The sequence below is a fragment of the Equus przewalskii genome, chromosome 7 (genome assembly GCF_037783145.1).
Source record: "Equus przewalskii isolate Varuska chromosome 7, EquPr2, whole genome shotgun sequence".
NCBI classification, from domain to species: Eukaryota; Metazoa; Chordata; class Mammalia; order Perissodactyla; family Equidae; genus Equus; species Equus przewalskii.
Window position 1 is genome coordinate 22455077 of NC_091837.1, and position 12841 is coordinate 22467917.

At 54.0% G+C, this 12841-nt stretch overlaps 1 protein-coding gene across 1 annotated transcript in view; it reads right to left on the reverse strand.

Moving 5' to 3' along the window:
• The window catches only part of CCDC63 (coiled-coil domain containing 63), a 36135-nt gene extending 24496 nt beyond the window's left edge, over positions 1-11639 (reverse strand). The window contains exons 1-4 of the mRNA XM_070628960.1: positions 11401-11639; positions 7475-7572; positions 6913-7082; positions 4168-4357 (exon numbers count right to left, since the gene is read on the reverse strand). Of these exons, the coding sequence (XP_070485061.1) occupies positions 4168-4357; positions 6913-7082; positions 7475-7483 (369 nt within the window). The 5' untranslated portion in view covers positions 7484-7572; positions 11401-11639. The remainder of the gene's footprint in view (positions 1-4167; positions 4358-6912; positions 7083-7474; positions 7573-11400) is intronic.
• Positions 11640-12841: the final 1202 nt, after the last annotated feature.

The window sequence follows — 12841 nt, forward strand, 5'->3', positions numbered from 1 at the left end:
AAACTGAGTACAGCAATACATTAAAAGGATCACACACCATGATCAAGTGGGATTCATTCCAGGGATGCAGGGATGGTTCAACATCCACAAATCTATCAACGTGATACACCACATTCACAAAATGAGGAATAAAATCCCCATGATCATCTCAATAGAAGCAGAGAAAGCATTTGACAAGATACAGCATCTATTTATGATAAAAACTCTCAATAAAATGGGTATAGAAGGAAAGTGCCTCAACATGATAAAGGCCATATATGACAAACCCACAGCCAACATCCTACTCACTGGGGAAAAACTGAACGCCATCCCTCTGAGAACAGGAACAAGACGAGGATGTCCACTCTCACCACTCTTATTCAACATAGTTCTGGAGGTTTGGGCCAGAACAATTGGGCAAGAAGAAGACATAAAAGAAATCCAAATTGGAGAGGAAGAAATGAAACTCTCACTGTTTGCAGATGCCATGATTCTACATATAGAAAACCCTAAAGAATCCATCAGAAAACTATTAGAAATAATCAACAACTACAGCACAGTTGCAGGGTACAAAATCAACTTACAAAAATCAGTTGCATTTTGGGGCTGGCCCAGTGGCACAGTGGTTAAGTTTGCGTGCTCTGCTTCAGCGGCCCAGCGTTCACTGATTTGGATCCCAGGCATGGACCCAGGCACTGCTTATCAAGCCATGCTGTGGCAGGCATCCCACATAGAAGGTAGAGGAAGATGGGCACAGATGTTAGCTCAGGGCCAGTCTTCCTCAGCAAAAAGAGGAGGATTGGTGGCAGATGTTAGCTCAGGGCTAATCTTCCTCCAAAAATAAATCAGTTGCACTTCTATACTCTAACAATGAACTAACAGAAAGAGAACTCAAGAATACAAACCAGTTTACAATCGTAACAAAAATAATAAAATATCTAGGAATAAATTTAACCAAGGAGGTGAAAGACCTATACAATGAAAACTATAAAACATTATTGAAAAAAATCTAAGAAGACACAAAGAAGGATATTCCACACACATGGATTGGAAGAATAAACATAGTTAAAATGTCCATATTACCCAAAGTAATCTACAGATTCAGTGCAATCCCAATCAGAATCCCAATGACATTCTTCACGGAAATAGAACAAAGAAACCTAAAATTTATATGGAACAATAAAAGACTTTGAATAGCTAAAGCAATCCTGAGAAAAAGAACAAAGCTGGAGGATCACAATCCCTGACTTCAAAACATACTGCAGAGCTATAGCAATCAAAACAGCATGGTACTGGCACAAAAACAGACACCAGATCAACGGAACAGAACTGAAAGCCCAGAAATAAAACCACACATCTATGGACAGCTAATCTTCGACAAAGGAGCCAAGAACATACAATGGAGAAAGGAAAGTCTCTCCAATAAATGGTGTTGGGAAAACTGGACAGCCACGTGTGAAGGAATGAAAGTAGACCATTATCTTACACCATGCACAAAAACTAACTCGAAATGGATTAAAGACTTGAAGGTAAGACCTGAAACCATAAAACTCCTAGAAGAAAAAATAGGCAGTACACTCTTTGACATTGGTCCTAGCAGCATCTTTTCGAATACCATGTCTACTTAGGCAAGGGAAACAAAAGAAAAAATAAACGAATGGGCCTACATCAAACTAAGCTTCTGCAAGGCAAAGGAAACGGAAAGACAACCCAACAACTGGGAGAAAATAGTTGCGAGTCATATATCCAACAAGGGGTTAATCTCCAAAATATATAAAGAACTCATACAACTCAATGACAAAAAAACAAACAATCTGACAAAAAATGGGCAGAGGACGTGAATAGACATTTTCCAAAGAAGATACACAGATGGCCAACAGGCACATGGAAGGATGCTCAGCATCACTAATTATTAGGGAAATGCAAACCAAAACGACAATGAGATATCACCTTGTGCCTGTTAGAATGACTATAATTAACCAGAAAAGAAATAAGTGTTGGAGAGGATGTAGAGAAAAGGGAACCCTCATACACTGCTGGTGGGAATATAAACTGGTGCAGCCACTACAGAAAACAGTATGGAGATTTCTCAAAAAATTAAAAATAGAAATACCATATGACCCAGCTATCCCACTACTGGGTATTTATCCAAAGAACATGAAATCAGCAATTCAGAGAGACTTATGCCCCCGCTGTGTTCACTGCAGCATTATTCACAATAGTCAAGATGTGGGAGCAACCCAAGTGCCCATCGACTGATGACTAGATAAGGAAGATATGGTACATATCTACAATGGAATACTACTCAGCCATAAAAAAGGACAAAATCGTGCCATTTGCAACAACATGGATGGACCTTGAGGGTATGATGTGAAGTGAAATAAGCCAGACAGAGAAGGACAAACACCAGATGATTTCACTCATATGTGGACATTAAACAAACACATGGACAAAGAGAACACACTGAGGCCTGGAGGAGGACCAGGCTTCCAAGCAGAGGGACGGCAGGGCACTCCCGCAGGAGGCAGCAGTGTGTGGGAAGGCCTGGAAGCGAGAGGCAGCGCCTGCATCCACGAAGGGCCAGTGTGGGCAGAACACAGAGGAGGAGGGGGCGGGAGGGCAGGCAGGAGGGGCAGGAGGCGCCGAGGCAGCAGGGCCGCAAACCCCACGGGGGGCCTGGCCTTTGTCACAACGACAGGAAATGACTGACGAGTGAGAAGCAGAGGAAAGATGTAAAGAGATTTCCAGATTCACTCAGTTAGCAAATACTCACTGAGGACCTACTGTGTGCTGGGACTGGGATAGGCACCAGGGCTGGAGGGAGGACGAAACAGACGTGGTACTTGCCCTGGTGGAGGTGAGGGTTAGGGGGACGGCAGATGACACCGGGAGTGAGGCCCATGTCACACTGTGAGAAGTCTACAAGGGAGCTTCATGAAAGAGGATGACGGGGTGCTGGCGTCATCTATTTGCCCCCAACGTCCACTCTCCACCCTGCTCCACCCGCCTGCTCTGCGCCCCAGAAGGCTGACCAGGAGGGAGCCCATGACGGCTCCCTTGCACTGGGGAGCAAAGGGTGAGAAGGGGGCGTATTTATTCCCCGAGGCTTGCTCCTTGTCTCCAGGTTCTAGAATGTTCCCCCTGCCCGCTGTGGCTAACCCTACAGTGCTTCAACATCCCTACTTGGTGCTCACACCCTTGTAAATCGTCCCTTCACAAAACTCTTCTCCAAGTGCCCTACTGAGGATGCTATTTGTCCTGGCCAGGAGCCTGGCTCGTACAAGGTGGATTTACCTCCCACCAGAGCGAGGGCACGGAAAACGTCTCCCCAAGGAAGCTACATTTAGGTTGAGATCAAAAGGACAAGCAGCTGGAGGAGGGGAGCATGTGCAAAGGCCCTGAGGTGAGAAAAGGCGTGGCATAGGTGGAAAACAGTCTTCTGCAGCTGGGGTGAGAAGAGTTAAGGAGGGAATGACATGGGATGAGGCCAGGGGGTAGGCAGGGGCTGGATCACGCAGAGCCTTTCAAGCCATAGTAAGGGACACTGTTATCAATGCTGTCCAGGACGTGTCTCTAGGTCTTTGCCTTCTGGGCTCATGCAAGGGCCGTACTTCCCGGACCCTCCTGTGGGTGGATAGAGTTACTACTTGAACATGGCTATGGGTATTTGGGGTATTCACGGGTTTGGTGGACTACTTTGAGCCAATGAATCATGAGCAGAAGGGACCCACGTCATCGGAGCATTCAATGGCCAGTGCGGGACCCTCCAGAACTCTCCTTTCCTCCGCCGTAACACCTGGCAATGTTCAAGACGGTGGCTATCCCGTCAGCCCGGCCCCGGGATGGGATCCTAGAGCTTCTAGCCAATCCGCTAGCGACGTGAAGCACGCACGAGGGAGAAGCCTTATTGTCTCAAACCCCTGAGCTGGGGGGATGTCTGTCATGGCAGCGTGCCCTCACACCTCCTGACGGACGCACTGAGGACGTGGGACGTATTCTAAGTGCACTGGGGAGGCACTGGGACCACAGTGGACGGGGACAGAGCTGGGAGTCTCGGGGCCACGGTGGCAGAGAGAGAGGGCACCGTCACGCGGTGGGTGCGGGGGTGTCGGTCTGGCCAAGGCACCAGGGCCCCGCCCCCAGCCCTCTCCTGCCCCGGCCTGGCTGCGCGTCCGAGAGGGCCCGCACCTTCTCGTCCAGCTCGGCCAGCAGCGCCTTCATGGACTTGATGAGGGCCTCGTAGTCCTCCTTGGTTTGCAGCAGGAAGCGCAGCTCTGTGTAGTTCTTCTCGTTCAGATTCAAGTTCCTCGAGGACTTGACGAGACTCAGAAGCAGCGTGATCTCATCCTGCTCGTCCTGCAGGGTCTTGATTTCCTTGCTGTTGGGAAAGCAGCTCAAGATTAACCCCAACGCCCTGGGTTTGCCTCGATCGCACGCTCCAGGCCCCCCCCCCCCCCCCCCCCCGTGTCCTGGAAGGCGACGCGGAGAGGTGCTTCCCGCCGCCCGGCCCGCCTTCTCTAAGAGGGAACCGTCCGCAGCTGGGCCTGTCAAACCCACTCCCGAGCCCCAGCTCTCTCCGCCCGTGGCTCCCTGGTGTCTGTCTGATTTTGCAGACTTTCTTTCCAGCCAATTATCTCTGCTAATGAGAGGCAAACCCATCAGGCAGGATTTTTCAATTTTGTGTCAACACAGAGATGCACGGTAACCTCTAACCTCCACCAGCTTCTCTCCTCGGGGTGCTAATGATTTATTAAATCGGCTGACATCTCTCCTCCTTGTTCTCCCTCTGTCTACTCTGGAGAAGAGACGGGGGTGGAAGAGGGGCGCAGGCAAACAGGGATTCCAAAAAGAGAAAGGAAGGCTCGGAACTGAACAACGGGAAACGGCCCATAGGCTGGGTTTCTGGCAAAATCTGGGCACCTTACACCCGCTGCTCAGTGCCATTTGTGGACCAGCTGCCTCATCATCCTTCGAAAACTTGGGGAAATGCAGGTGCTCAGGCCCCTATGGAATCAGAATCTGCTTTGTAACAAGACCCTCAAGTCACTCGTATGCACATTAAGGTTTGGAAGCACCACTCTAGAACAGCAAAGAATGTTCTAGAACAGGGGTCTGCAAACCCTTTTCTATAAAGGGCCAAAACGTAAATATCTTAGACTTTGCCGGCCAGACGGTCTCTGTTGCAACCGCTCGTCAAAGCAGCCACAGGCAAGGCATAGATGAATAGGCCTGGCCGTCTTCCAATAAATTCTTATTGATGAAAACAGGCCGCCAGCCGGAGCAGGCCGTGGGCCACGGTTTGCCGAGCCGTGTTCTGAAGCAGCTCTGTCCAACAGAATGTTCTGCAGTGACGGAAATGTCCTCCGTCTGCGCTATCCCATAGCGTCCACCAGGCACGTGTGACTATGGAGCACCTGAAATGCGGCTAGCGCAACTAAAGAATGGAATTTTTTACTTTCCTTATTTTAATTAATTGCGACTACAAACGGCCCTGTGTGGCTAGGGGCCACCGGAGTGCACACCCAGTTTTAGAGCAGCTGGTCTTCTCAACCTGGCAGCCGGGCTCTCCCGTCTCAAGCCCCGCCTGGGAGGGGGTCTTTGCTAAGGGGGAGAGAAAAAAGACAGAACACAACAGCCCACCAGAATTAGGCTCGCAGGGGGGTTGTAGAAGCAAGAGGAAGGTTCCTCCGTCTTGGAGGCAGGGCTGGGACTGCCAGGAGGGGTGAGGCGCCCAAAACGTGAAGGAGCTCTCCATTCTCAGGGTGCTCTAGTGCAGGGGCAGCCCTGGGAGAAAGCACCTCCTCAAACACTGCGCCCCGGGCACCTCACCCGCCTCCCCCCAGTACTGGCCCCATTCAGAGCTGCTTCACTCTGAAGAACTTTCAAAAATTGCCACGCTTCCACCCCCCTGCCCTCCAGCTCCATCACAGTGAAACCAGAGCAAGTGGACTGGGGTAGAGCAGAGTAGGGTGCAGAAGGGTGAGGAAGATTCAAGAAAAGCTGTCAGAGACACAACAGGAAGGAGGCATTTCCTGATGCCCACCACGGGTGAATCAGGGTCACCAGGCACAGGTGTGCAGGTTGTGGACTGCACAGCCCTAGGGAGCACCATCTGCTTGAAAAAACGTCATTGATTTGTTGATTCCTTACAGTTTTCTGGGAGACACTTTGTCGTCTTCTGATAAAATCCCCACGTCGTGATAATGTTTCCAACAGATGGCAGTAGAGGGTCTTGAGAAAGAGCGCCTTTCCCTAACTCACGTGAAGATCCCATATGGACTAGCGGTGGCTCTGAGTGAGCGAGATCCATGGAAAATCTAAAGAATTCCTTTTCCCTATCCTCTGAACGTCACGCATCATCTAACAGGAAAACCATCTTTCTAATGAGGGGTAGTTTCTGCCGGTATAAACATGTGGACGTAGCTAAGGAAGTACGTTCCCCTGGGGGAATCCTGTTCAACGTTTGTTTATTCAACCCGGGGACACCTTTCTGCCGCCCAAAGAAACCAGACGCACCAGAATTTCCAGGGCAACCCAACTTCCAATATCCTATTTTGCAGATCCCATAGGACACATAAGCTTGGAAGCATTTGGGGTCTCCGGGCAGGGAGACTTGCTCTCCTCTGGGAAGTCCCCAGCCCACTGCCAGAAGCACGGGGACAACACGACGGCCACTTTCTGTCCTGGGGCCCAAACCCCGGCCACAGCTGGATGGACCAGGAGAAGACAGCGGACCCAAGAGGAGCCAGCGAGAGTCTCCGCTCCTGGGCCTTGGGATGAGAGTAAGCCCCCACCCCCTGCAGCTGTCCCACGTGGGCCCCCAGACCGCGCTCGGAGGCGGGTCCCGGCCCGGAGGCCCCGCCCCCCAGAAGGCAGGACCCTGACGGTTGGCCGGCCAACCCCGAGCGCCCGGCCCGGGGGAGCCCCGCTCACTGCTGGTCGGAGATCCTGAGCTGCGCGCGGAAGTTGAAGGACTTGCGGCTGCCCACCATCTTGCGGAACTGCTGCCGGAGTTTGCGCAGCTCCGCCTCGGCCAGCTGCTCCCGGGCCTTCTCCGAGGGCTCCTGGGGGGTCTCGGAGCCTTTCCTCTTGAACTTCTTCGACTGCGGGAGACAGGGGCAGGAGCAACGCTTTAGGGAACCAGAGAAGGCCCCATGTCAGCCCGAGGGCGGAGGGCAGCGGGGGTGTCTGGGGCGCGGCTGGAGGTGGAAGACCACTCTTGGGTGATGTCAGCTGCTCATCTGTTACATGGCAAACCCGCCCAAAGTTGCCAGCGTGAAGAGGAGCCTGGCCCTCATTGTTGCATGCGGAAGAGGCGGCCTTGCTGTGTGACCTTGGGCGAGTCACTTAACATCTCTGAGCCTCCGGTCTCTCATCTATAAAATGGGGTGTGCCTACCTTTGTTGTCAGCGTTAGATGAGCTAATATGGGGACAGTGACCAGCACAGTGCCTGACCCACAGCAAGCGCTGGGGGACACGGGAGCTGTTACCTACCAGCGGCATCCTGAAGGAATTGTGCTCCTCCTCTGCTCAGACACCGTCGTACCAGAGAGTCAAAGCCAGTGAGTGCTCCCTTCTCTCTCGGTCACGTCCTGTCCACAGGGGCCAAGGGTAGAGGCCTGTGAGCAGGGGCACCGTCTCTGTCCGGCCCCACAGTCCCTGCTCGCACAGCTCGGCCCAGGAGGGGGACACGCAGATGGCTGCCCCGGTGTGAGAAGACGCTGCCTTTTTTTTTAAAGCAGCATTTGCCTGAAACCTGTTCCCCTCACGATTTATTATTAGGAGCCGGGCAGATGGTTCCGGCGTGTCGGTCACCCTCTGCTCCCTTTGTTCCCACAGAAGAGGGGACAGGTGGCTTCAGGGCAGGGCGTCCCCTGATGGGGCTCCAGCTGTGCCCGACCCCCTTTGGGGCAGGGGCCGCTGGTACTGAGGCTGTGCTCTGTGTCACAGCGTGAGCCTCGTCCAGCCCTGGGCCTGCAGAGGAGGGGACGACGTGCTCACCCTACAAGCCCTACAGGGCTGGGGGGGTCTGACGCCGGGACCCAGGGGCTGGCTCCCTAAGGAGGAAATCCCAGCTCTGCCGCCCGCCCAGGGGTCCTGCGGGCCGTGCTTGAAAGCATTGGTTGTGTCGATCGTCAGCTCTCAGCAAAAATGCCTCCTTGGCCACTTATTAACTTCGTGAGAGTCAATTCAGTCCTCTGGCCTTGGTTTCCTCACCCAGAAAACGGGAGACATTCTAGAGGCCGCCCTGCAGGCGGCTGAGCCTGGCACGTGGCAGGTGCTGCGTCAGCCGTGGCTGGTGCCATACGGGGTGTTGTAGCGTGAAGTGGGTGTTGTGGGGTGCAGTGGGTGTGGACAAGGCCCGAGGGGTCCACCTTCCTCTGCCTCTTGGAAGATGCCGGGCTTTTCCCGGCCACCCCGCCCCACTCCCTCCTGGTCACCTTTTGCCCCCCTGGGGCTGACCCTGCCCGCCAGCTTCAGGATTGGAACAAATGCCTCTGGATGGGCCCATCACAGTGCCACATCCCTGTCTAATCTGCATAATCCAGCCCCCTGGCCTGGGGGATCAGTCCAGGGATGGGGCCATGACCCTGCTGTCCATGCAGTGTGAACAGGGGCACTGAAGCTTGCACACTTGGGAAGAGAGAGACTGTTTCCTGCTGCATCTGAACCTGGGTGAAGGAGGTCGGGAGTGGCTGGCAGCTGCTGCCACTGCAGGAGCCTGAGAATAAAGCCAACGTGGAGGAGAGAAGACAAAACGGAGAGAGATGGAAGCTTAGGGACATCTGAGCCCCTGGATACAGCCGAGCCTGAAGGTACCTCTGGGTCATGTCCAATTACATGAATCAACATATTCTCCTCAGGTAGTCTGAGATGAGTTTTCTATCACTTGCAACCAAATGAGTTCTCAAGCCCGAAGTACTTAAGATTCATTTAATGCACAAACAAAGCACCTACTCTGTGCTAAACATCGGAGAGAATTCAGTGATAAGTCAGGCTTCAAGGTGCTATAAATCTTGCCTGGGCTAAAATAGTGGAAAAGGCTCCACAGAGGAAGTGACTTTTCATTTTGGTTTTGAAGGATTAATAGGAGTTCACCAAGCAGAGAAGAAAAGGGGGGAAGGAATTCTGGGTAAAGAGAACTGTCTGGGCAAAGGGTGAGAGGGCAGTGAGTAACAGGAGTGTTCCGAGAATGATGTGGTCTCGTGTAGGTGGCAGCACCCACTAGGAAGTGACTGGCAAAGAGGTCTGGAGAAGCCCAGATGTTCCTGAGAAGCAAGGAGGTAATGAGGTCAGCCTGTAAGGGGTCAGTTAATTGCCCCTCCCTGTAGCGTGCTGTCTGGGTGGCTGCCTGGCCAGGACTGACACGTCCCCGCTCCTCCTGAACCCAGGTGGGGCCGTGTGGCGAATTCTCACCAACCCGGTGTGAGCAGAGGGGAGGGGTGGCACTTGCAGGCCACGGCTTTTAGGAAGTGGATGTGACATTCCCATCCTCTCTTCCCCACCTGACATCTGCGGGAGTTGGAGCCACAGATCAACCTACAGAAGAATCACCTGCCGACCACGGGCGTCCTCATGGAACTGTCACAAGAGGAGCAACTGATTTCGGTCGTGTTAAGCCAAGGGCATGTGGGGATATAGTTGTCACAGCCGCTACCATGACTCTAAGAATACCCCGACTTCTTCCTTCCTAACAGGGCTCTGATCTGGTCCCTCCTCAATGTGCCCAGTCCCAGAGGATGAATCCTGATTGGTTCCCACTTCCCTTTGTCAATGATTGGTCTAAGGATGGGTGTGTGACCCAGATCTGACCAGTAAGACACAAAGAGAAGTCTATTCCCATGCCTTTGTGAAAAAAGAGTTTGTTCATGTTCCCCTTTTTTGCTTTTGGGAATTATTGTGAAGCATGATGGCTGGTGCGATGGCAGCCATCCTGTGTCTATGAGGAGAAATAGCACTGTCACTCTGAGGAGAGCAAAGAAGAAAGATGGGAGAAAATTTAGGTCCTTATTGACACTATTTCCCACTGCTCCCTCCTTGGAACTGCCTACCTCTGGGTTTCATGTTAAGTGAAATAATAAGTATTAGTATTGCTTAAGGGACTCTTATCAAGCATTTTGTTCACTGCCGCCTAAAGCATTCCTATTTTACATAATCCACTACCTTGCAAATGATTCTCAAGCTGCTGTGATAGGACAACAGTGGCTGACAACACAGGATGCGATTGTCCTCTCTGAGCCTCAGTCTCCTCATCTGGAGAACGGCCTACCCACCCCGCCCTCAGCATAGAATAACGTATGGGAAGCTGTTCCCCAGTGCCCAGCACACGACAGGGGTGTGACCGTGCGGCGTGCTCGTTGACTGGATTTCCAGGGGTCAGTCTCTCCTGCCCTGGAATTAGCCGTGGTGCTGCGTGTTTTCCCCCAGGATCTGGGGCTCCATCAGCTCCTGCCCTTTTCCCTTTCGCTGATAGACACTCCCACGCACAGAGCCAGGCCCCGGGGACACCGGCTTCTCTCCAGCTTCCAGACGCCAACACAGGCCTTTCCCCTCTGCGCCCTCTGGGCTGGGTCCTCTGTTCCCTGGGAACAGAGTCACCCGCGTTCTCACAGCTGGGCCTCCAGAGAGCCCACAGGCACCCTGACCCCTGGCACATCACTCAGGGGTCTCCAACGCCAGGCCCGCAGGGCAGATGCAACCTGCCTTCCGTTCTGTTTAGCAGGCAGAAGTTTAACATGGGCCGGGCTGCAGGCTCCACTCCTCCCTACTGCCCAACCCTCCTCCCCCCAGTTTCCACGTTTCCAGTCACTGCCCGGAGCCAGCAGGAATGTGAGTTTGCGTTTTGGGGGAGGAACCTCAAAGCTGCCCACTTGTGGGGAGCAGTGTGCGCCATGGGCAAGGCTGCGAAATGCAGAGGCCCAGGTCAGGGGGCATCGCCGCAGCGCCTCTGGCCCCCGGCCTCCGTCTGTCCCCGCAGCATCTGCGGCCTGGGCGCCGCCAAGCTCTCAGCAAACCCTCAGTGAGCGCGGAGACCGTCTCCACGGCGATGGGAGTCAGCGGGTGGGGGTGGGGGCCGCCCCTCCGGCCGCCGCGCTCTAACCAGCTGCCTCTGAAGGCCAGGCCCGACCCCGGCGGGCTCCGCAGGGCCCCTGGCACCGGCAGCTACTGGATCCTAAATGCCAGGTCTGCGAGAGGAGGCGGCGGGCAAAACGGAGCCAGGGCGCAGAAACACCCACCAATTTAAAAAAAAAACCCTTGGGATCATTATGGGGAAAATGGAAGTCCGTCGGGCTTCCCCGGAGTCCCCTGCCACCCGGTTTATTTCTGTGCGTAAAGCAGGGGTCCGCGGTGTTTTCGGGTCTGGAAGGGCGGCCCCCGCGCCTGCGCCCTCCCCGCCGGGGTCGCGCGGCGAGACTCACCCGGAGCGCGCGCGGGGCCACCCGGACCGCGTGTCCCACGGCGACCGCAGGGCCCCTGGCTGCGCCAGCCCAGCCCGCGCCCGGCGCCCCCGACCCTCGAACGGGAGCCTTTGTGACCCGCACAGACGGGCGTTCTCGCCTGGAAGGACGGGGGCGCAGGGCCCCCAGGTGGGGACCAGAGCAGCCGGCCGGCGGGGCGCCTTTGGGGGCGGGGGCGCGGCGCGCTCCTCGGGGGCCCCGTGCCGGCTGGCCGGACCCTCGCGACGCCCAGTGGCCGCTCGAGTCCGTGGACGCCGCCCGCCCTTCGGGGGCTGGTCCCCTCTCGCCTGCGATCACATCCTCTTCCTCCCGCTCACACGCGCGCGCTTTCGGCCGCCCTGCGGGGCGCAGACCTGGCAGCTCCAACTCTGGGGGACCCAATGCTTCCTGCTCTGCGAGGAAAGAGAAATAATTTAAGCGGCAAGTCACCCTGTGGGGCAATTTGCCCATCGTTTTTCTTGCGGAGCACCCACCCCCACTCCGTGAGCAAGACGCGGGGGACCCCAGTCTGACCCAGGCCGCCTGTGACTCCTGGCGTGAGCGTTTTTCACCGGCCTCACCGAGCTGGGGTGCTTAAAGATAACTATCTTTTCATGCAAATGGCCCTGAAACACAAGCCGACTGCTTCCTCTGGGGGTAAACTCAAGAAGCAGCCACACTGCCCATGGGAAAGGATGGGTCGGGGGAGTATTGGTTTTCTGGGCTAATTTTGATTCTCTGTGATTTCTCCCTCATCTCCTGGCCCCTTGAGTGAACTATAGTTCAGCCACACTAAAATCTTCATTCTCTTATCCCTAAACTCTTGGGACAAGATGTATTTTAAACTTAACCATATTTTTGATTTCAGAAAGGTACACAGGGAAGCATGCTGCCTCTGGTGATGCTGGCAGCCATCTTGTGACCATGAGGGAAGTTAGTGTGACAGCATGTTATATATGGGGTTTGGGCAACATATCAAAATCAAATTCCTTAACATTTCCGCAAGGAAACATTTGAATATAGCATTAATGCCAAGTAAGATAAATAAAGATTATGAGCAGCTTTGTGTCAGGCCTCGAGGATTCGTACAAAGTATTTTGCAGCAAGTGTTACCGTCCTCATTTTACAGATGAGGAAACTGAGGCTTGGAGAAACAGTGACTTGTGTAGTAAGTGGGGGAGCCAGGATTTGAACCCACAGCTGTCTGGCTCCAGAGCCCCAGGCTTTACCACAACCCTGCATGAATCCATAGCTCTGAACCTGAACAGACCTTCTGGAAACCGATAGCTGCCATCTCTCTGGGATTGCAAGGCCCCCCTTGGCCCGCAGCGCCATACATAGCCCAGTGACTCACACATTTCAAGTGTCAACGACTGAAAATGCTGAAGTTCAAGTAGGTTCAGGATTTGTTAAAAATAGGCTC